The sequence below is a fragment of the Diorhabda carinulata genome, chromosome X, assembly GCF_026250575.1.
Source record: "Diorhabda carinulata isolate Delta chromosome X, icDioCari1.1, whole genome shotgun sequence".
Classification (NCBI taxonomy): Eukaryota; Metazoa; Arthropoda; class Insecta; order Coleoptera; family Chrysomelidae; genus Diorhabda; species Diorhabda carinulata.
In genome coordinates, this window is record NC_079472.1 from 25,317,477 (window position 1) to 25,343,235 (window position 25,759).

Consider the following 25,759-nt stretch of genomic DNA (forward strand, 5'->3'; position numbering starts at 1 on the left):
TTTGGTTATTAATACTTTATTTTACTATGAATGAACAAATTACATGCTGTAGTAAAGATCAATTCAGATTCGCTAAAAATAAACTAATTGTGTTGGTGTTTAAACGCTATTTGACAAGTTTTTATTCTGATTTACAATGGCAAGCTATTGGCAATTATTTTTGAAGTTTTAGATGAAACATTAACAAGCAGGAAAGTATAGAATAACATTCTTAATATGGATATATATAATTAATACTGATAATTGTAAATAGACTACAATCAACAGTTACAATTAAAAATAACTGTAGATATTTTCAAGATCATTAATCAAACTCATGTTTTAAGTATGAGAAAGTTTAGGTCTTCAATAGTATATTACATAACAAGTTTGGAAACTGATACATATCGCACTAGTTACTGTTTTGCATAAGCTGCGTAACGGCGAGTGCTAAAACGTAACGAGTGCGAATACAGTTTCCATCGAGTTGTGTACACTATTTTTCCTACGACTACGTAAATAATTCTTCAAAAAAACTTATTCTAAAATATTAAACTCTCAATACTTTGATCTGAGAAGATATTAATATTAAAAATTACAAAAAACTAATGGCATTTATAAAGCAGAACTCTCGGAAGTCAAAAGTATTTAATAGGGGGCACATTTATCAATTTCTAAAAGAAGCTCCGAATTCCCAGTATTTGATGAAAAAAGTAAATCAGTAATTATTGTTTAGCTTTTGTAAGACATTTTAAAATTAATTGTTGTAGGTCGCTGCAATATTTGGTCTCGCAGGGGCATGGCGTAGAATTGATCTCTAAAAATTGAGTATTAAAGACATAGAAGTAGGTTCAATATTAAATATAAAGGTGCCAAATTCAAAAACTAACAAGGAACGAAGTCTTTCATTCGAGGTAAGGTTGAAGAAGGATTAAATTTGATCGATATATACCGTAAATACACGAAATGACGTCCCAATTATTCACTAAGAAATACTAATATTGAAAATTGCGAAAATTGTACATTTACTTTTAATATTAATTATAATATAATAATGTTGACCGATGGTGTTAATTAATTATTTAATATTTTGCACTTAAATTACGCTTTTTATTTTTCTACTCCTAAATAAAACATTTTTTTTTTCATGAACGTAGAAAAATAATTGAATGTAGCTTGTGCAAAAAGTGTATGCACTGAACGTATTGTCAAACTCGGCCTAACGGCAAACACTTACTTTTTGCAATTGTTGCATAAACAACTATTATTTGTGACGTATTTTCTATTTCCATTTTTGATGAATTGATTGCAAATTAGATAAACGCTACAGAAAAACACAGATAAACCTCGTCAATATTCAAAAAATAAATTAAAATGCGATAAGCTGGAAAATAAGTAAACAGTATGTCCACAGTCAATAATTATTTAGTGTTATTTTTAGAACATTGCAAATAGTTTCTGGAATATATTTCCCGTAAAAATAAATTTCAAGTTTTTACAGGAACATAGGTAATTGATGTTATATTACAACAATACCAAAATAGCGAAATTGATTATATTATAGCATCATCATAAAAAAACAGAAATTTTCCATAGAATCACAATACTATTTAATAAAGAATTAGATTAAGCTATTTGACTCATTTTAAATATTACTTCAAAATATTCTTGGTAAAACAATAAACAACAGAAATATGTTTTTTAAAGTTGATATCTGATAAAAAACAAAACATATGGTTCCAATATCTAATATTCTAATTAGTGACCAAGTTATGATTGTCTAATTTTATGTCTTCTTATTTGAAGGATGTAAAAAAAATAATTCCGACTGTGGTGAGGTACGTGGTTAATAAATCAAATCACATGTAATAAATAAGGCTTCGTTGCCTCTTAATAAGAACAATAACATTTTGACGACGGTTTCAATTTAATTTTCATATAGTTCGGATCACTTCTATTATATAATTCTCGGTGGTTTCGCAGTAGTTCAATCAATTTTTCTTCGCGTGTTTCAATTTTCCATAAACACCTGTAGGCAACTAGGCGAGTGTGACGCAGTTTCTGTGTGACATTCGCGAGTGCCACTTTGGCCACGGCCGACGCAGTACTGCCCTGCCTCTTAATTTACGCGGTTCCATTAGACAACAAGAGTTACAGAAACTGTGCTGCGTCTCAACTTGCACCCGGCCTAAATGTAGTACCCATTCTTACACAAGTGAAGTAGTGAATTTTACGTATTTTTAGTAGCCTGGAGAGACAGCGTGCAGTAGGGCTACACATGGATTTAAATAAAACTAAATACATGCACCACTTCTGGAATATGTAAGATCAAAATGAACAGTTACAAATTGGAAACAACCACGTTTAAAAAGTACAAAAATACAAATATCTAAGGACTTGAATTGATTCGAGAAATGACAGCACTGAAGAGATAAAACTAAGAATTGAAATTGCTCGCAGGGCATTTTATAAAATATGAAACTTCTTTCGATGTAAAAACTTGAATAACGAATTATAATAATGAAAAAACTGGAAGCCTATGAAATGTAGGTATTGAGAAGAATACTACGTATAATAGAGAAGTTTTACGCAAAATGGCGACACAAAGAGAATTATTGAGGGTACAACAATACCAATTCCATAGATTGGTTTGAATGCAGGGAAAGAGAGGTATAGGACGACGAAGAATATCATGCTTGCTGGTTCAACTGCACATCAAACCAATTTTTTAAAGCAGCTTTGAATAATATACAAATGCAGATTTTGTTGCACAAAGGACGAAACCTCTATCCACATTCTATCAAAATGTGAAACACTCTAGAGCACTACGTCTGAGTACATATGAAATAGAAGATCTCTGGCAATTAAAGCCATTCTAGACTTTTCAAAAAAAGGGTATCGAAGCAATAGATCCTTTGAGTCGCAGTGTATACGAGATATTTTTGAAAGACTGCGCCTGCTAATTTTGGCTAATTTTTGTTTTCAAAGTATTTTGTTCATTTGTCGTTTTTTTTGTGCATGGAATTAAGTGAAAATATATTTATATCAGTTAAATGAATGTCAATTGACAATTTTAAATATGAATTATTAACCAATTTCGGCCCTTAACAACCACTCCTTATGAAAGATATCGTTAAAAAAGAATAATAAACTTGTTATTAAGAAGTTATTTAACTAATTAAACAGTATCGATTTTCATAAAAATTTTTAGTTTGGTTCTATTCACCCGTTACTTTAAAGTTGAGCTTGTACCGGGGGTTCATTTTTATTTAGGGAGTAAAATTCGAAAAATTAATATAATATTAATTTTGAGTGTGCAATTATCTGTAAATACTTTACATTAAAGTCGATAAACAATTTTTTATATATGAAACAGTTTTGATGAAGAAGAAGCTGAATACAAATATTTATGAAAATCGATACTGTAGGTGATAAATGCACGAGAAAATAGTTATTGACTGAACAAATGGTGTTTTGAATAATCCTCGCTTTTAATAATCTCAAAGATTTTGCAATTTTCTGGAACCGATTCTTTAAAATGTTCAGACAATTAACATTTAGAAATTTAACATTATTATAACCCCCTCATATAATTGTTTTAGTTCAATTATGTGCCTGATAAGATCATTTATGTTTCCTTTTCAATCAATTGCATGAATCAACATCTAAGTAGTCTCATCTCAATAAGTGCCTCTAAGCGCTTGCAAACTAGATGAAATACCAGTTTGTTTATATAAATATATCACAATATTACTATACAACAGAAAAAAAATATTTATTATAAAAACTCTTACTTATATGTATAATTTACCCTGTTTTCTAGTTATTGCAATATAAATGATATCGTTAACCTCTACCTGACTGGCCAATTAGTAAACAATGTCTCAGTAACAGAACGCTTCTTATTCAAGCAAGATCGGTTGGTGGCACTGATTCATGTTTGACAGTTGACTTTGGAAATCAGATGAATTGGAAAGTTTGCTTAAGTCAGAAACAAACTTATGCCCCACCCTCACACATGATCGAATAATGCATCGTCCAGTCAACTGTCAAAGTGAAACTGTTATTCAGGAGTACCAGCCCATTACAGGAAATTACCAAAAATTGTGGCTTGGAAAGAGGTAAAGCGAACGACCATTGGCCAGAAAAAAACCGAAAAGAGAGCACTAATAAGTAAAAACGATTCTTCTCGGTTTGGGAATTTGTTGTGAGTTTTTTGTGAGATGTTTTCTTTCTATCAATTTTTTTAAGGTATTTCATATTTATTAGGTTCGTTCCAACCCAAAACCATCAAAGAACCGTCATTGGTACGGAGACGATTATGTATTCCATTAAGACAGTTACGGTTAGACGAACAATTTTGTTTTGTGTTCCAACTGACTTAGGCATCGTTTATAAACCATTTCCGGGACGCTCCTTTCGATACTTGGCAGATAGCGAGTACTGTTACGAGAATCGAACATAGTCATAGATTACGCGAAAATATAGAAACGCTTCCAGGAACAGTCCAGACTAGCCGGTTGGAGCTAACCTATGGGTAACTAGGGCAGACTGAGCCGACTGTTAAATCGTTACGATTACCTTTCTTCGGTCTTAACGATCACAGCTTCTGAAGATACCAACCTCTCGTGTTGGCTTAACGTCAAGAGCTAGATATCAAATGATAATAATGAAAAGCAGTATTATTATTGGATATGTAATAAATACATTTTTAACAATTCAAAAACATGATAAATATTAATAATACACGTTACTTCCTAGGCACAAACCAAACATGGAGATTTTGATGATAAATATTAAATTTTAGTTTTGTCCTCAAATGTTGATGGGTATAAACTAGAATAGTTTTACTAATAAGCATTTTCAAAACAAATTTTTTAAGAACAAGAAATGAGCGTTAAAAAATCTCTTCCTAACTGACCAATTGAAGTAAGAAGACATGGAATAAAGGGGTAATTATCCCATAGAGTACACAACTGTTTCAATTTCTATTTATCTATGGGAAGAAACAGAAAGAAATATAAAATAATCTCATATGAAGAGGAAATATAGTTTAAAAAAGAAGTGTTATTATATTTTTGGATATGTAATTAAAAGATTTTGGGAATTTCAAAATTGTTTTGGAAACGTATTTGAAAATACTAAAAGATAAGTAAGTAATAAAAGAAAGAAGTTTTATCATCCACCGTCGAGAGAAACTGTCGGTGGGAAAAACTAAATTAGTCTTACTAATATGTATTATTACAATATTTTTGAGCACACGAAATCGTATCCTTTTATTACCGATGTGAAAACATGATAAAACTAATAATTAGAACATCATACAAATTTTTTTTGAGTATAAACTAGTAAACTACCAATTAAATTAACACATATCCAAGTAGACTTAATGTTTGCAGAATTTTTTAAGCAAATGCTATTAAACTAAATATATATTAAAAATTAGGTGTTTGAATGCAAATGAACCGCAAGAGCTGCACCCTTCGCAGCATCACCTCCTTTTGTAAATACCAAGGGTAATTGATAAAGCTTTTCGACTTCTTTTTGTAGAATCTTATTCCGAGATAAACCAGAACCGTTGCCAACTATTCGAGTAATTTTCGCACTCTGCAATACTTCCCTTGGTATCATACTGCAACAATAAAAAATTATTAAATTAGAATAACCGCGAATCTTTTTAACTGATAGTTTAAACGTTTCAAGCAAAAAGTAAGCATTCAATTTTAATTTTTCTTTGTCGCTAATTTTTGATAAAGTATACAAACATAAATATGTCTTTTGTTCTTAATAGTAATCTATTTTGTGAACACAAAACTCAAACTATTTTAGTGTAGCCATAGTTTTACATTTTTATAATAAAAATAAGGAAAAGGATCAGAAGCGAAAGAGCTCAATATAAAATATCTTATAAAAAGTTATATGAGCCCTGAAATATCAACACAACAGACAAGGAATATTTAAACTGTGTTCACTATGATACCAGAAGAACGTTAAAACTAGATATCACAACGTATTGAAATGTTTTTATTTTTTATTTGAATTCAAAAACTTTCAATTGTTATATGGTTATCTATATGCTGTTTGTAAGACAATTTAATATGAGTAGAAATTTATGAAAACTCATTTCGATTTCCTATGTTCAACCTGGAGAAATTAATACATTAAGCAAATTAAGCTTTTTTATTATTAACATAAATATTGTTATTGACAGTTTTAAACTTAACACCTAATTTCTTATGACCAGCTCTTGCCCCAATAACATCTCTCTTTCGATTGGGCATTGATCTAATTAAGTTAGCTATTGTTTTTTGTAGGATGTTGAGACAATCTTCTCCTACAGCTCTTCTAAGCTCTGAGATTGGGTTAGGAAGTCTAGCTCGAATTTTTCTTTTTAGCTAATCCCATAAATGTTCTATCGGATTTAGGTGCATGCATGCCACTCCATAACCCTAAAACCGACTTCTGCAATGTAATCTTGCACGATTCTTACGGTGTACAGCCTTGAATTGTCATGCATAAAGGTAAATTAATCTCCAATGTAATCGACGTAAGGTACCATATGAATTTCCAAAATCTGCTCGATATTCTATCAGCCGTTAAGCATCTTCTTCGATGAGCTGAAGTAAGTTTGGATCAATGGCAGGTGTTTTAAGGGTCAGGACTAATAGTCACTCCTCGCACCTCACGGAGCTGTCAATGTCGTTTGAATGACATTAAGGTGACGATTTCTTAATTTTGTTGAAACAGTAAAGCTGTTGTAAAGGATTTGATCCTTTCAAAGGATCCAATTTCCTCATATCACTGGCACACTCATCGAACAGCTGCGCGGGTCATATTTAATTGTCTAGCAACAGCTCGCTTACCAGTCCACTTTATGGTGGTGGTGTAGTATGTATTAAACTAACACACTTGGACCGATTTCCTTGCACGCAAGTTTATAATTCTCTTAATCAGCGTCGATTAACTTTTAAATATAAAGATTTTGTTTGCAATCCATGAGTGTTGGTCTTCATTTGATAGAAATGACATTAGGAAAACCTTTGTACTTTCATAATTACTTCGGATTATTATTAAAAGAGCTATTCTGGCTCTTGTTTGTTTAATGTTCAAAAATTTCTCAAGAACTAAAAACTTTATTTTTCGTACCAACCTCAGAAGACTCTAAGTATCACTCAACATATCAAAGATAACCTCAAAAAGTTTTTGCATTGTAAACAAACGATAACGCGTATTTATGATCCTGCAATTTGCTTATTATCAACAGAGCTTTTGAAGCATTTCTTTGTGTTTGTAAAGTTGTTTGTGCGTTAAGTATAGATTAAAACTCGAATACGAAACATTATTTTGTGCATTTAGAATCATAGACTCGGGAAGTTGCGAAAAAAAGTAGTATTAAACCCGACTATCAATCCAGTGGACATCCCAAAAACTACAAATTCAACCAAAAGTTACTATACATACCAGTAAATGAAGATATGTAAAAATTTAATGCTTCAAAGCACTTTAGGGCAGAATTTTTTAGTCGAAAAGATGTGGACCACATTATTGTCAGGATCAAACTGAGCTACATATTTTTAGTCAGCCCTTATTATAGTATTCAACTATTTTTCTCTTCTTTCACGTCAAAGTTAATTATCAAATTTTTCCTATTCTTATAACTGATAACTACACGCCCGATAGAAACTAAGTAAGCTCATCTCTGAAATTAAGACTTTTCGGAAACTGATCCAAGTTAATCGGGTAGAGGATCCTTTCTGACCTCGTAGACCACTGAGTAAATGCGATTAGTTGACGGGTTGTTTCGTTTATTCATATTTTAACTTCAAAATTGATTAATTTCCTTTATATGGTTGTCAATAATTTAATTTTATCAGCTATACGTTACTGAGGTTTGCGGTTTTTATATTTTTTTGGCATTTCAACATAAAAATAGCTTATTGATATTAAACTTCAGTGTAAAATTTCTATGAATCGTTAATACATAAACATCTACATTTTATTACACGACTGAATAAATATGGCAAAATTGCCACAGAAAAAAAAAGTAATCAGAATGGGTCTTTATAGATCAAAATTAAATTTTAAATTTCCACTGAAAATTGAGCGTGATGTTCTGAAACTGTTATAAAGATCTGATTCTGGTTTAAGACCTACAATCAGCTGATAGACGATCTTCCTGATCACAGATCATAGTTTCTAATTGCTACCACACAAAAAAGGCCTTAATTCCAATAATACCTAAATAACATCAACAGCTACTTCGTTCACCATAAAGTTATATGATAAAAAGTACATTTTTTTAGAGTGAAAGGATCAAAAATAGCCGATTTTGACATTAACTGGAATTAATGTTGAAATGGACTACTTAATAATAGGACTTTTCAGAAAGAATAATCAGTTGACCCCATCATGATTTGAAAACTCTGAAAGTAATCCAGATGGCAGTCACTGACTTTCGAAAACTGAACAAAAAAACCAATCTACTCAAACTCAAGTATATTGTAAGTAAATTTTACCAGCTGATGAGTTGTTTCGTTCGATTTTTATTGTTCTTTACCTTAAAAGTTATTAATCTCCCGTACACACTCATTTTTTATTAATAATTATGACAGCTTAATGAGTCTCGCAATTTTTGTACTTTTTTGTTTTTCGACGTAAAGATAGGTAAAGAAATTCTGAAATACACGTTTGTTGTAAATCGTTGACAAAGTCTCAATAATAATTATTGAAATACTTTAAATGTATTACAAAACTGAAATAAAGTCTATAAATACAAAAAAACTATACATATCTATCAGCGCAACAAACTAAAATAATAAAAAATCGATTATTTTGAAATAAGTTTCAAATTTATAATTTCCACAGGAAATTGAACGCGACGTTTGGAAGCTGACATAAATTTAGCTACTTGGTTACGATACGCAATCAGCTGATAAGTGATCTATCTGATAGAGGATCATAATTTCTGAAAAGCCAAATTACGAAACATACAGTTATAATTGTCGAAAATTAGAATTATTTATTTTGTAACCAGCTGCAGCTGTCACAAAATTGCTTTGCTATTTCCAAGCAGAAATTGGTATAAGAATTTTAAGTAAATTTATATAAAGGTAAAAATGAATACGTTTAAATTCTCAATAATTTTAAAATATCTGTACGATGGATACAAACCTGTGTAAATTCTCCATAAGACCTCGACATAATGCTCTAAAAACTTGTGCCAATCCAAGATTACCGACATGAATATTTGAAACCGAAGCCGCTAAATCCGGATTATATCTCTCTCCTAGACAAGTTGGTCTTATTTCAAGATCTGATACTGCTGAATCTTCTATACTAATGGCAAGTAATTTTTCCCAAACTTTCGCTAAAATTTGTGAATATGTTGACAATAATTTCACTAGTATATTCATATAAACATGATAATCTAGCATTTTCGATGTCATCGAATCCATTTATCGAGTTTCCAGATGTCGAAAATTGGTACTTCCGGTTGTACCAATAAATGGATTGATTGACTTATTGGGTTTTTAAACTGGATTTTTGAATTGCACGAAACTATGCTTTCTCTTGATTATAAGAACATATCGCATTTCGTAGAAAAGTATAGAGATAACCTAAGCTAAAGTACACCTGACCTAAACAGAAAATGGATCTGCTCCTAGATCTGCTTAACAACATCATGAGATAGATCTCAATTCGAATGTTGATAAAAGTCGAATAAATAAAAGCTCGCACAACAGTTTTCTCTACGTATTTTTCTCTTTCAGCCATACCTCCATTTTCTAAAAATGGGCGTCCCAAAAAAAACCTTTAGATTAATTTATAAATCCAGTTCAAACAGTCCTATAATGGAAATACTAAAATGGAAAATCTAAAACCTCGATAAATGGATTCTATGAAAACGCTAAACTAACATGTCTTTTTTTATTCCTAGTCCATATTTTTATTAAAAACACATGTGTTGTTTACAAAAAACTACGATTCATGGGTTATCATCTCCAATTTCTTAAACATCGACAAAAATGTTTTTTTTCCCTTCTCGGTAAAGTTGAGCGGAAATACTAGATATAACGACTCATCGTACTTATTATCTGACATGTTTTCTTTCTGGAGACTTACATTGAGGTACGTTAAATCCTAACTCCATCACCCACTGTTGCAACATTTTCACAAACGTGGCCAAACTATTACCCCCGTTCAATGAAGCCGCAACCGCTACATACTGTTGTCCAAAATAGGGCCAATAGTAAAGAGGTAGTACTTCTGGAGGACCATTGTTAGGCACATAGCTATCTACTACAAAAGATATTTGTGCCGAAGTGGATATATTCAGAACTGCGTCTTCCAGTGTTTCTAATGTTGACAATACCGAACACTGAAGATCACCGAGACCAACTCCTAGGAAAAACAAATCGTAATGCAATTAAAACTAACAAGGAGTTTTAATATATGTTAGAAAAAATTTGTATTTCTAGGTTATGTTGGTACCGTCACTTGATGCCCTAGGTCCTAAGTGTTCAAATTTCATTTTTAGGTTTTAATAGGAAAATATGAAATATGAGGGTAACTACATTTAGTTGTTTTTAATATGGCAATTCGTTTCTTTTTCTCATCTATTTAAAAAATTTATAGTTATTTATGCAACAAGTCAGTAAAGTAATATTTTTTCACGAGTCGGACGGTTTGACCTACCAATTCCTACGAGTGAAAAAAAGTTACTTTACTCGCGAGTTTCCTACAAATACTTTTTCCGTCTGTAGACTTAAAAAAATTCGACAAAACTTTTATCAAGTTTTATTTTGTAATAGTAATATTTAAAGTACAACTGTTCAAAGAAATCATAGAAATAACATCGTCTATAGTAGAATCACTTATTGGATTGTTGGTAGTATCGTGAATATTTACAATGTTGATTGAAGTTGAGCTAATTGTTCCTGTTAAAATTTTCACTGCGGAATTCATTTTGTTTTTTATCGAGTCGTCTACGTAACCCTCAGCAACTGTGTTGGATTTCCACACACCGTTCTTCTTTAGTTGAATTATGTCACCACCGGAATCCACTAATAGAGACGCCGAAGAGCGTCGAAATGTGTGCCGAGTGTAGTTTTTTGGATTACTCTCCATCACATTACATGAAACGACATGAGAAAAAAAAGCGTTCACAGCCCACTATTTTGATAAAACAATTTTATAATTGCGTTAAGAGAATGATAAGTTACGACACTTTTTTTAACGCAAAACGTGACAAAATGAACCGCTACGGTACGGTTTTTACGGTTTTTAACCAATTCAGAAATTATATTCTTTATTAATGCAAATGAATGAAAAAAACGTGAATATTATAACCGACATAGAAAAAATAAATTTACTTATTTGATAAAGAAAAAGTAAACAAAACAGTATTATGAAGGTATAGGTTAGAGCGGTGGTTCCCAACCTGTTCGCCGCGAGCTAGTGCCGCAGTTGTCTACGAAAGAGGTTTTATTTTGGTTACTTTGGTCTATAATACAATGGTCATGATAATTATAAATCGACTTCTGAAATTAGTCTAGTTGGAAAAAACACATCCTGATTGCACTTAAGTATAATTCATTGTGAGAATTTACTATCAAATTAACTACCCAAGAACTAAACGACAGAAACGAAACATGCCACTTTGTGAAACGAACTATTTTAATTATAAAAAATTCATATATAAAAATGACAATCCACAAGGTTAATACTACAAGGACGTTGAATTGAATTGCCTCCTCTTGTTATCAGTAGTCGTAATAAAAAAAATTTCGTATGTAATTCAGCAGTCAGGCGCAGGTTCCTAACATTCATATAATAATTTAAAATGTTTTTTTTGTTAAAAATGATCACCGTTAATAATTCAACTAAATATTATTGAAAATGTAGGTGTTGATATAAATCACGTTGGTTTGTTTAATAAAATTGAATAAATATATCATAAATACGAATTCCTTGAGTTTTTTCTATAAACCACAAACCTAATTTCGAAAGCCATAAAGAAATCAGCGGGAGATTTATTAGCGATGGATATTTTTAATGCAAATTTATATGATGCATTCAACGAAAATCGACCTAAATTTTACGCACACATTTAGTAGATATTATTATTGAATAAAAGAAATCCTGTAATCCGTAACCTCGTATCTAAACGCTTTAAAAATAAATTCTCAACCAACCCAACTACTCCTCCTTTTCATCACATAGTCAACATAATATACCTATCCGGTATGACTCTGCAATTTCCAAATATCCATGATTTATCACCAATAGATACTATACCCCATGGACAATACCCCTTCCTACTACAAACCTAGAGCTTGCCCACCTCAATAAACTGTTTGCCTTTCTAGAAACTATCAGAAAATTGAATCCAAGAATATCCTTATAATAACAGATTCTCAAAGTTCACTAACCGCTATCTGCCAGCAATATCCCAACTATCATCCTCTTGCTTAACATATTAAGAAGTAGCTACTCACTTGCAGAAACAACAATATAGATGTTAAATTTCATGTGGGTTCCATCCCACATCTGAATAAAGGGAAATGAAAGAGTAGATGGATTAGCAAAAAATGCTTAAAACAACAAGCAATCAGTAAAGAGTAATTGTATAGTATATACCGATTTCAAAGCATTTTTTAAGAAGAAAATCCAAAAAAATTGCAAGGAAAATAAAATCAGAACCAACACGAATCTTACGGAACCATTAAAAATTATCTATAACTATAACTCTAACAACATAAGTAGAAGGGAACAAGTGACTCTCTCCCGTCTAAGAATCGGACATACTCGTATCACACATTATTAATACATAAAATATTACACCTTTGAGCGATGACGTCTGAAGATTTATCGCCTTAGGCTCAATATTACAAATGAAGTTTAAACCTCAAATGTCGGTTTAAACTACAGATACCTTTTTTTACACTCTTTATACAAGACAAACTTCGATTTAAACCTTACCGACAGTCGGGGGGTAGTTGAATATGAAACAGAGGATCCGAACCCAACTTTTTCAAATTGTTCACATTTTTGGGATATTAGGTATGAAGGGTTTTGGTTGAACGGTTGAAGATTTGCACTTTATATTTGATGAACTCGAGGATAATGATGAAGAAATTATCAACATTGTCGATACGCTGAGAAAACAAAAAGGTTTTGTTCGACAGCGAATCTTTATGTCCCATTTATGTTTTAAAAATTTGTTGTAGTTTCGTGGCATATTTCGGCTAAATTACATTAAACTTTTGGTAAATTTATTGTGGTTATATCGAGAATATGACCGTTTATGTCATTTTCGTTATTAAGTTCCCTTGTCAACTCCTCCCATTGTTTTTCCTTTTCCTTCCAAGTTGCCGTATCTTTTTTTTGGATTCCACCGCTAACCAAAAGCACTATTTCATAGAAATGACACGATTTTTTTTGTTCTTTTGTTGTTCATTTCAACTTTAAAACAAATATCTGAAAAAATTTGTGTTATATTTATGACAACTGGCACATGTCTGTTTATCTGTGACCTCTAAATAGAGTAATCTTGTTTTTTTCTTTGTTTAAACTAGAGTTCAAACCATAGTTTAATTTCGATCACATAGGCGTCTTATGAAGCAGCGCAAATGAATTTTTTTGCACCAATAGACACAAACTTTTTTTGAGCGATTGTCAAATTATGCGGTATCCAGCGCAAACAAATCTTTCAAACAGCCAAATTTTCTTGCAATATTGAATATATTCGAGTGGAACTAATGATACAGCATCGATGTTTTCCGGCACAACAACCTTCGCGACAACGGTTGAACGTAAACAACTCAAATAGTACTGACAACACGTTCCGAGTTAAAAACGTCAAACTTTATGATAGCAAAGTTAGATTTGACTTATCCATATCAGTTTTGCCATATCTCAAAACTTAAGTAGCAAAAGCAAGCACAAGAGTGTGAACTCTCACACTCGAGTGTTTCCTGCCGTGTGGAGATGCTTGTGGATATTGATTTTGAACATCTGTAGGTTGTAGTGTTCGGGGAAGACGTGCCTTGGTAGATGATTCCACAAGGTTGCTCTTCTACAATGAAATGAGTCTTGATAAATTAAATTCTTTAGCGCTGCAAGCTAACTCGGGGTTCAAAAGTCACGTCTGCCTTTCGAGTAGATCTTGCAAATAATGCTCTAGGCGGGATTATGTTAGACAGCTCGAAAAAGCATTTATCGTAGTAGTATCGTTAAAACAGAGTCAAGTCAGCGACCTTTCTTCTATGCTCTAAGCTATCCAAGTTTCTGGTCAGTTCTAGATCGCCTATAAGTCGAACTGCTCTCTTTTGTATTGAGGCAAGCATATTCAGGATATTCTTGGGAGTCGAGCCACGAATATGCGAGCAATATTCTAAAGATGCAGGAATCGGGGGCTTGCAGAAGAGTAGAAGTTGTTGCGAAGTATATAACTTTTTAGTCTTCAAGAAAGCTCCAATTTTATGTGAAGCTGTCTTAGCTAAATCGAACCATGTGACTAAGCCAGGACATATTCAATATTCTATGAGTTACCAATATTAAATTGAATACCTATTCATCAATTTTCATTTGAGATTTACATTAAGATGTTTGCAAACAAGTTGAAAGCTGGTGATAGAAAAATAAATGAGTGTGGAACAAAAAATTTATATTATACTTATTTTAATGTATCCATTTCAACCCTCACCTGTAACTAATAATCGAGATAAACTATGGCAATCACATAGACTTACCAACTGGTGTTCCCTTTGGTACACTATGCCAATTTCCAGCTAAATATCCGGCTATTTTACCGCTTGCTTTAACTTCAGGCAGTAATTCAACGGGAAAATTCGCATTTTTCAAAATATCAATATTCCATTCTGACGTTCTACAGTTAAAATATCCCCAACTTGCTGCATTTTGACAGGACATAACTGGTCGATCTAAATTGCACAACATGGCCACTGCAAAATCTGCTATTGTGCCCGAGTGGTTGAATCTTCTAAGTTTCTCAGGTCTAAAACATTAATTAGTCTAAAATAGTGGCAAAAATATATCCAAAACCTCACGAATCATAATTAAAATACTCATGAAACTTATTCATGAAAACACTCATGAATAAGTTGCGTGCTTGAAGAGGATATAATGTCGATTTATTTCTATGTTAAATTTACACACTATTTCTCATTGTTATCAATTGAAACTTTTGTTTCCAGCCGTCCGAAAAAAGTTTTGTGCTCTAGTACAACGTTCCATTTTATGTTTTCTCTGCCGAGAGCCACCACTCAGCACTGATTCACTCGTTGACGTGCCAGTATCTCTCCTATATGTCAAAGTATGAATGCTAATTCAGATTAAAAAAGATGTAATATGCACAATGGAAATATAATTATAATTTTGTATACACCATCTTTTAAGGGTGATATCTCGGAAAGCGGTGGCCTGAGGAAATTTTGCTACAGGAAATACCCATCTCAATATCATACGAGCAATCCCCTTGCCCATTATATAGCGGTAGTTCTCGTGATGGTTTTTGGGAAAATACTTTTTTTGTTGAGAAAATCAATTTTTTTATATTCCCAAAATCGTTCCTGATTTCATATTTACGTCGGTGTAATCCATGGGCTGGAAAGATTTTGTAAAGCAAGTTTAAGTAAATTACTTCCACAACCTTCGCAGTAACAGGCGACGAATCATGTCTCTATGCATATGAACCCAAAACTAAACAACAATCGACTGTATGGGTCTTTCAAGCCGAACCTAATCCAATCAAAGTTGTACGCGCACAAGCAAATGGTCATCGGCTTGTTTGGAATAACTGGACATGTCGCCACCGTTTCATTAGAACAACTTAGATCAGTCAATTTTGCACTAGTATTTGTTTGCCAGAATTAGAGAAATCAATCGCAGTAAAGGAATCATTCTCCACCACGACATCGACAATGCGAGTTCACACACATCAGTACAAACAAACACGATTTGGAACAGTCAAAACATTAAATCGATGGGACGTCCGCCGTACGCCATCCTTGTTTGGCACCCAATTATTTCTTATTATTCTCGCAGATCAAAAATAAATTTCGACCTTAACGTTTTTTCTTTCGTATGACGCTCGCCAAATCAACACCGATTTTATATAAACCTCTCGCTAGTGTCTCGCTACAGAGAGTGTCCATCAAATTCTTTACGTTATGGAAGCGCTACTATCGCACGAGTGTGAATTTTAAATAAAGCGACGACTCATTTAAAATTTTTTAACACTGCACATTCAAATAAGACGGACGAAGGGCTGAACTGAACGATCATATGATATATCATCCGACAGGAGCGCCATTCTGGTCAAATTTTGAATTATAATTTACCGTCTACAAGCGGACAGTTTTTAAACTAAGCTCTCATATTAGATTGTACTCCTTACCTCAACCCTCCATAGTTATGTTCGATCCTGACTCTCACAAAGCGCCTCCTACTGGCTCTCTATACGAGTCTTGAAGAGCGGATGTGGCAGGAATGCTATCCATCTACACTTTATTCTATATTCAGATCGTACGTCCTTTGACTCGCGCCCGAAAAATCAGCACCGAGCGAAGCGACAAGGAGGCGAGGCGAATGAAAGCGAAAGAAGGCACCGTCCACTCGTGTTTCTTCGTGTAAATTCGTGAATAATGTGGATGGGACATTAAATAATTATCAGTCAGTGCGCTTGTCAGATGAAGGCGTAGCACATGCACACACGTTCGATACATTTCAATAATGAAATAGGCAGTGTGAAGGCAAAACTTTGACAAACTTTTGTACATTTCAATCACAATTCACTACTCACTTCATAATATGAATTAAATAAAAGTTGAGTTAATACATTTCTTACGAAACACGAGTTAAAGAAACTTTCTAGATTATACATGCTTTAAAGAATAATTTAAAATGGATAATGGATACTAGTGATTGCATACTTAATTGGTAGTTTTGTATCATTATCTAATTTTTCACTCTTTACCCTAAACCTTAATCTCTAATATTCTATTCCTAGGTTTTAAATAGATGATAAAGTATTAAAATTGTTTTATTACTTGTTTTTAGTCATCCAGAAGATCGTAGCGACTCCAAATCCTGTAGAAACATTTAAGTGAGATTCAGGAACAGGAAGTGTACTTAGAAAAGAGGGATCACATCTATTGTCTTGCCACGTGTACAAAGCAGAAACTCTATCGAGAGATACATCATATCTTACTGAGGTATCTTTTTCTATAATTTCCCATGCTCTCTTTTCGCTATCATTTTTCCAAAACAAAACACCATGCATTTGTCCACATATACCAATTTCACATACCTACGGAATATTGTAATGTACTGACGAAAATTCATAATATCTTCAATGTGTTAAGTTGATAAAATGATTCATTCATGTTATACAAACCTCTTGAAGTAAATGTTTGGGCAGCTTGGACACACACAAATTTATAGCGTAAACAATTTTTGAAACATCCTGTTTATTACCTCCTGGACCAGTATCACTTGGTATATTAGATTGAGTATCTTTAATATTTTGAGCTTCTACATCGTGAGTTTCTTTATTAACAATACATACTTTCACAGACGTGGTGCCTATATCAATACCAAGAATGTATTTAACCATAGTTACCCTAAAAGAAAAATTTATCGCAACATAGTACAGATTCGCCATAATCTATGTACAGGGTCCTTCACGACGAGCTCAATCAATATGTATATGGGAAAGTACTGCGACTAGTTTTCTGAGAATTTGCTTGCATGGGTTTTCCAAAACGTTCGTTCTAGCGAATATAATTTCAGTTTTTATTAAATTTTTGGAATCTACGCGGAATTTCATAGTATGCCTAAAATTCACCATTTTTCAATTATTTCATATTTTAATTTTTTAGTGGATCTGCATGTGTCCAAAAATTTCGAAAATGTGAAATAATTAAAAAATGATGGACTTTAGGCATACTAACCGTTATATAAAGTTATAATGAAATTCCGCGTAGATTCCAAAAATTTAATAAAAACCATAGCATTTCGTTTAAAATAATGAAGTTTGGGTCCACTTTCAGTATAATCTGAAGTTTCAGAAAACTGAAATTATTTTAGCTGAAACGAGCATTTCGGAAAACCCATGCAAGCAAATTTTCAGAGCACTAGTCACAGTACTTTTTACGATCAGACTCCCCTTCTTGTTATATAAATCTCACCCTATAAAATTAAGAATTAATAAACTAAAAATCAGCCAGACAAAAATTGAAATAATATAAGACTACAAATTTTGTGTGCATTCGTTAATTAAGAGTTGATATCAGGTGTTAAAGTTCTCCAATTAATAGGATCGTGCGAAAAAGCCCGAAAGATTGTTCGCCACAGGCATAAATTCATATGACGTTCTGGCCCTTCCACTTTATGATGCAAGATAGATAGATTTTGTAAAGAGGAAGTGGTTTATATATATCCACTACCACTGCAGCCATTACGAATTTATTGTAGTACCCCCTAACTGATTCTAATGTGCCGTGCCGTATCCAAGCCTATCCTTTGTTTAAAATATCGGCCTCTTCATTTCCCAAGCCTCATACTCATGATTCGGTAATGTATACAATCCCAAATCAACTTGATTTTCTGGGAAATGCTTGCGTTTACAGCCAAGTAAATAAAGATAATTTTACTCGTTTAAAGTTTTTCTCTGTTCTACAATGTAAACTCTGACCAATACGTGTATTATTTAATACTAGGCTTATCATCGTAGATATCAGCTCTTCTTGGTTATGGAGCCGTTAGCCTAGTGTCCAGTAATCTCTGGCTGGTATAGTAACTCGAAAGTTATTATTAAAGAAACCATGATTCTAACTGAAACACAGCGATAAACGATTATACGAACCAGTGTTCATACTCTTAGCGACCGTCACTTCAAACCACCATATCAAATAAATGTTCTGCACCTCCTGTTGCTTCAATAATCCTCATGGGTCAATGTTCGCTGCCAATACATTAATAAGAACATTTCAAGTAGCACTATTTCAAAATATAATGATAAATAGTTAAAAAAACAACTCTTCCTATATGCGACAATAATACATGAAATTACTCAGTGAAAAAAGTTTCGCCACATTTGTTGGCAGTTGTACAATCAATTTATCATTCTTTAGTTTGCATAATTAGCAGCTGTTTTTTATCGAATAATAAATGATAACTGACTGAAATAACAATCATTCAACAAACGTGAATAAGTTTTCTTTGAAACACGTGTAAATAATATGTTTCGCTAAACATTAATTAATATTACTATCAGTAAATATAATATTTTCTCAAAATACTAGATTCCATTATCAAACTAATTCAAATAATGGAATTGAACTTTTTTCCTTCTCATTTTAGGGAAAAATTTGGATGAGCAGATTTAAAAAAAGTAATAAACAGTCTTTTTGGTAAGTATGCGAATAGTTTTGTTGGTATTCCGACGAGCTAACAGGGGACATACGTTTTTCTTTCTTACAAAATAATGGCTTTGATGACGTTGCTCGATAATTTATTCGCCACAAGTCGACTACTATTAAGAAGTTGTTTTGGATGCCGCATGATAGTTATTATAGATACGATTTTTAATTGCAAATTATGATGTAATACTCCAAGCAAACCACGTGATAAAGATAATTATCTAGATTGGCAATATTTATCAAGATGTAGAAATTTAGAGTTAGTTTGCAGTAAACTAATTTTCGAAGATTAGTATAAATATTTTGGAAACATGCAGGAAAATCGGGATGTATGTGAAAAAGTCGTTTTTAAAAAATTCCGATATTCCAATTTCTCCAGTTTCCTATTTTTATTTCTCTTACAACTACATCTGAGAATATTAAAACTAAAGTAACTGTAAGAAACTTTTGTTCCATCAAGAAAGATGGAGTAAATATTTATGAATAAACTCTCCTTGTTATAACTCTGGTCGCTCATCTTGATTTAAGCGGGAATTAACTAAAAAAAGCAACATATTTTTGCGCAAACCAACGACATAATGTACTTTAAAAAACTTTCTCAAACACGGGATAATGATCCTGTTTGTCCTCAGATGCCTTATTGAAAAAGTATTGACAGGTCATTAGAATGACTAGTAGTAGATATAACTAGGTTTATATAAATTGAATTATCCATCATACTAGTCGTAGATCTTAGAAATTAAACTTTTAATCTTTTCCTACCTTTTTTGAGCGCATACTGTTGGTAGACTTTGGCACATTATTCCTTTATTCCACTTTACTTTTATCTCTAACACTATTTGTAAATCAAGCGATAATTTTCATACTTATATGACAATTTAATTGACAGATAAATTGTATTGTATTGTATCTCGAAATTATTCAATACTAAAACATGAAAGTTCTGACAACCTCACTTATATAATTGATTAATGGCTTCAATTTCAATGAGAAATTATTTGTTTATTCTATTGTTTATGCATCCAAAATTAAATTAAAATTTTACAGTTTTAAAAATAAAACACAACGGCGGAAATCGGTGCAATAACGGGAATAATTATATATGTAATACTCCTATTTGGACAATTGATATGTGAATAAAGGTTCCTACATTACGGTGCCGACAATATTCATTTTCTCTCTCGTTCGAGATACTTTATCTATACTGCGCATGTTTCATGCGCGAAAAGATGCGCAGAACTAACTGAAGCGCTCGTAGGAGAGAGAGAACGATACACTATTTGTTTCACTTAGTCGGAACACCTTCCACTTATAGGAACTGTCCATATAGAAATATTACATATATGGGAATACTACATGAAAATTTTTTCGTTTGGATTTTCGGATACGATCTTTTTAACTGAAATATTTTCAAAGATGGCCGACTTGTGGTTCTACTGGAAGTCGACTGTAACTTTGTTATTTTAAATGGAACACCCTGTATATTAATACATTTTTGAAATCTACGTAAAATTTTAGTATTAGTTTAAGATTTCACCGCTTGATTTTGCAGGTATGTTTTTTGATGAAATGAAATTAACTTTGAAGGAATCTAAAAACTGTAGATAGGAGCTAAACCAATTATTGGGACAACCTACAGATGCTGAGACAGGCAAAGACTTTTCTGGGAAACTATAATCAGAGTAGATCTGCTGAATGTATCAACCTAAGTAAGAACAATCTACGAATATTAACAGGGACACTTTCGCCTCAACAAACACGTAAAGACGCTAACCTAGCAGATAAAATACGTGCAGATTTTGTTGTACAGAGGACGAAAAACTCTATCCACATTATCTCGAAGTGTGAAACACTAAGGAACTCCAGAGCACTACACCTGAGAGCGCTTGAAATAGAAGAAGATCTCTGGCAATTAAAGTCATCTCACATTCTAGACTTTTTAAAAGAAGTAGGATTGATGGATCAGCTGTAAACACAGGGTTCTCCAAAATCGCAGCAAAAAGGGGGACAATAGTTCCTTTGAGTCGCAGCGTATAAATCATCAGGTAGTGTTAAACGCTAATTTAATTTTACAGAAATAATTTACATAAGCGAAAGTCATTGGTAAACTTCGACATGAATATTGTCATCTCCTATTTAGAGTTGTCTATCAAAAAGAACGAGGTTCAGGTACTACAAACACATTTACGAGGAAGAAAACCTTTCTTTTGAAGAACAATACATAAGTTTTATTTTAATAAAGAAAATTCTGATTCTCGACAAGATATTTGCTGTAATCAAATAAATAATTCAGACTTCCGCTCTGGCACTAGCGCTTGAATTCGAATGTTTTTAGTGCGGATAATGTAGCTAATTAATTTCATTTTTAGTTTGTTACTTCATAGACCTGTAGCAATCGATTATTTCATGGATATCAGATAATTATATTTGATACGTATTCCTATAGTTTTCAATAGTATAATTTTGAAAATCTTAGTATGAATGTGAATTTTGTATATTTTGGTATTTCTACATTCATCAATAGTATTCAGTAGTCATATGTTGGATTCGTTACGTTAATATTTTCACATGATCTGTTAGTCATTTCTAGTAGCAGCCAAAAAAATTTCAGATTATCAATTTCGTTAAGTTATAATCAGTAAGTCATTCGTTTTACAAAGAAATTGAGATGAAATTGGAAAACATCCAAATTTAATTTTTGAGAATTAAATCTGATATCTAATTGTTTTTATAGGAACAATTTGGTTATTATTTGAAGCGAGAAGTTTAAAAAGCAAATCGTTAACCATAGATACCATATAGGTATATTTCCGCCTCTGAAGTTTGAAAACCCAATCCATTTTGCTCGTTTCTTCCTAGAAAAAAAATACTTTCCCTGCTATATGCCGTGACAAACATTAGGTTGCATTTTTCCTAAACACATGAGTGTTATCGACTCTACAATGCCATTTGAGCTTGCAGTCAGTATAAGACATAGCGCTTTGTTTCTAATGTCAAAAGACAACATGAATATAGCTTATTTTCAGTAACGATCATTACTATAGAACTAAAAAAAGTTTGAACTCAGAACTCAAATATTCAATATCAGAAAATTGAAAACAGAATATTCATTGCAGTATACAGTCAGCAAAATAGTATTTTGTCCTTGTATAGCCAGATATTTTCATTTTTATTAAGGCATGTACATAGAACTATGTTGCTTATAGTGCCTTTTTGTTGATGAATTGTCGTGATTTCAAGTCAGGTCTAAGAAATAAGAAATTAATATATGTGTCACACATAAGGTATGAAATTTTTAAATAACAATGAGACACTTTTTTCAATAGTATTTTTTGACACATTGAAACTTTAATATAAGGTATATTAAGACTACTTCACACAACATAATTTTTGATGCTAGATTTCAACTTATTGATTTCAAGCATGTTTTGTCACTAAGTGTTATGATGTAATTTTACATGTTGTGATATCGAAATCTTCAGGTACTACTTGAGTTGCTTTGCACTAGTATTAGAAATATTTCAAGAGACCCCTGAATAGTACTTCATCTGTTCCTTCTTTTATCTGCCATAATTTCTTCATTTTCAATGTAAAACTTTTAAATTAGCAGTTAAAATCAAATTTTAATATTTTACAAGAGCTCAAGGTGTATCTTAGAATTGTACCAGTAAATTTGGATTCCACCTACTCAGGATAAGCTCAAGACAAGCAGACAAGCCCTTCATGGGACCCCAACTCTTCTGTGGTATCGGCTACAGAACAATGAAAAAAGCACTGGAAAAAACGGTAAATAAGAACAAAACCAAATATTGGGACAACCTACAGGGGCTGAGACATACAAAGATTCTTCTGGGAAACTATAACCTGAGTAGATCTGCTGAATGTATCAACACAAGTAAGAACAATCAACAAACACCTAAAGACACTAACCTAACAGATAATATGTGCATATTTTGTTCTTCTCTCAAACTGTGAATACTAAGGAGCTCCTGAGCATACACCTGGGAGTGCTTGAAATAGAAGACAAAGATCTCTGACAATTATATCCATCCCACATTCTAGAATTTTTAAAAGTAGTGGGATGAATGAATCAGCTGTAAACTGGGTTCTCCAGTGTCACAGGGGGGAACAATAGATCCTTTTGGTCGCATGGTATACAATACCCCAAAATCCATACATACTCAATAAAATATCGTAATTTTGAAAAATATATGATCAACTAAACTCAAGTTAAATCTCAATTACGAAAAAAATATATTGATACTAGATAAGTATATAAAAAATGCATCACACTATACAAACATGAATTGAACACTAGACAAACAATCAATTTTAGCAATAGAAATCTTTATGGTGGACAGCAATTACAAAAAGCAAAAATGGAATGTTAAAACAAGAATAAATAGTAGTAGCATTTATAACAATCTAATAATCTTGTAACCTAAGAATCATATCTAAACCTTCTAATGGTAATAATAAATGAATTAATTGATATGACATGATAAAAAATCAAAATATATATTTTTCATGCAATATTTAAACCAAGAATATAGTTCAGAATGAGGATAATTATGTTCAAAGTACTTTTCTTGAACTGTTAGTAAATAGAACAATATTTATGATAAATCTCATTTTCTTACAAAAATTTTATTAATGCTTTGATACTAATTTGGTTTTTTAACAAAATATGCAATTTATTCAAATAAAATTGTTGAAATGAGTGAATATAGATAAAAAATATTCTGCAAAATAATTAGACAACCAAAAAATTTTATTTGAGATTAAATGCATATATAATTCTTAAATTACCACATGAAATATTGATTATGATTAGAATTTTCCAAATTGCAGGATGCAAGGAGAAATATGCAGAAAATCGGTGTGTTTAATTCTTATTTTATTATTAAATTAATGGAGTATTTCATTTAAAATGAAAATAATAAATTATAAAATGTCAAAAATTATAACTTCAAGCATACTTAAAACACTCACCACAAATTCAAAACTTGTAATGAACTACTGAAATGTGAGAAAATCCTTGGAAAAAAGTCTATGTAGAGATACTGTCAATATTTGCACTACACTTCAAATACTTTTACTCATTCATCCAACCTTTGGATTATAAATGCAGTAATAACTTTTAATAACATAGTGTTATTAGTTTGTGTTTCCCGCGTTCCTTCATATGATGTTGAACTTCCTTATAAACTATATATATATATATATATATATATATATATATATATATATATATATATATATATATATATATATATATATATATATATATATATATATATATTCAAAGATAGGATATATATATATATATATATATATATCCTATCTTTGAATAAAACCAATAAACAAACCATAAAGTTTGAGAACGTTGATAAATGTGGCACTCTTAATTTAAAGTTTTATACCCACTCACTTTTCACCAAAGCACAGCTCTGTATTATAAATATGTTTGTCCTACAAAATATCTGTTGTTATCTCTAATGATTTTATAAAAATAGATTTGAAGATATGTTCATTGGTTAAAAGCAGTGAATAATGTAGGTATTGAATATTTACTGTATTCAGGAAGCGTGAGAGCATTTGAACTAGTCCCATATTTTATGAGTAGATTGTAAAAGACTGTGGTAGATTGATGTCTACTTCTACATCTAACACAGTTCGTATATTATACCTAGTGCTAGTCGATAAGAACAAATCATTTTCGTAGAATTTTCTTCCTACATGTTAGTTCTTCATAAACAAATTAAGTGTTTAAATATCCCAATTATATTCATTATTCCCACTTAGTTTTCATGTCTGAAAAGTATATATCATTGTCAATGGAATTTATGCTGTCAGGTACAGAAAATACACTAACAAAAATTGCAAACTTAGTGTTGCAATCATTACGTGATATATTATAGATAAGAACTAAATTTGTGTTGCTGAAATTTAGATACAAGTCAACCTTCTTGGGTATGTTCTGTGCTGTCATAGATTTTCGGAGGCTATGAATCGGAATCAGGTACATCGATCACCTATCAGCTGATTAAGTACCCAAATCCGGAACGAAATATTTACATATATATTTGGATCATTCATGAATCATATATACATACAATCATACATGAACAACATCCTCTGGAATTTTATCACACTTTCAAACGTCGTTCTCCCTTTTTGGTGGCTAAACTTTAGATAATGCTTTGTTATAATTATACGGCATGATCCGATCATTTCGTTCAGTTTCCTAGAACAAAACATGATTCGGATTATTTTTCGAATATTCAAAATCATGATTGAGTTGACCCGATCATAGTTTACAGCAACGCCTTTAA

General features: G+C 31.9%; 1 protein-coding gene across 6 annotated transcripts; it reads right to left on the reverse strand.

Annotated features, from left to right (window-relative positions):
* LOC130901250 (sedoheptulokinase-like) lies at positions 1-25,399 on the reverse strand. 6 transcript variants are annotated; one of them, XM_057812463.1, is made up of 10 exons: positions 24,999-25,383; positions 24,794-24,896; positions 24,417-24,632; positions 20,187-20,351; positions 17,399-17,624; positions 17,052-17,311; positions 14,733-14,998; positions 10,102-10,380; positions 9,151-9,346; positions 1-5,611 (listed from the first exon to the last, which is right to left on the reverse strand). In XM_057812463.1, exons 4-10 carry the CDS (start codon positions 20,222-20,224, stop codon positions 5,422-5,424), a joined length of 1,455 nt encoding a protein of 484 aa, XP_057668446.1. In that variant the 5' UTR covers positions 20,225-20,351; positions 24,417-24,632; positions 24,794-24,896; positions 24,999-25,383; the 3' UTR covers positions 1-5,421. The 6 variants fall into 6 exon arrangements, with proteins under 6 accessions (XP_057668446.1, XP_057668447.1, XP_057668450.1 ...); XM_057812464.1 differs by having other exon boundaries at positions 24,794-25,238; positions 25,300-25,364; XM_057812467.1 differs by lacking the exon at positions 20,187-20,351 and having other exon boundaries at positions 24,794-25,383.
* Between the last annotated feature and the right edge of the window lie 360 nt (positions 25,400-25,759).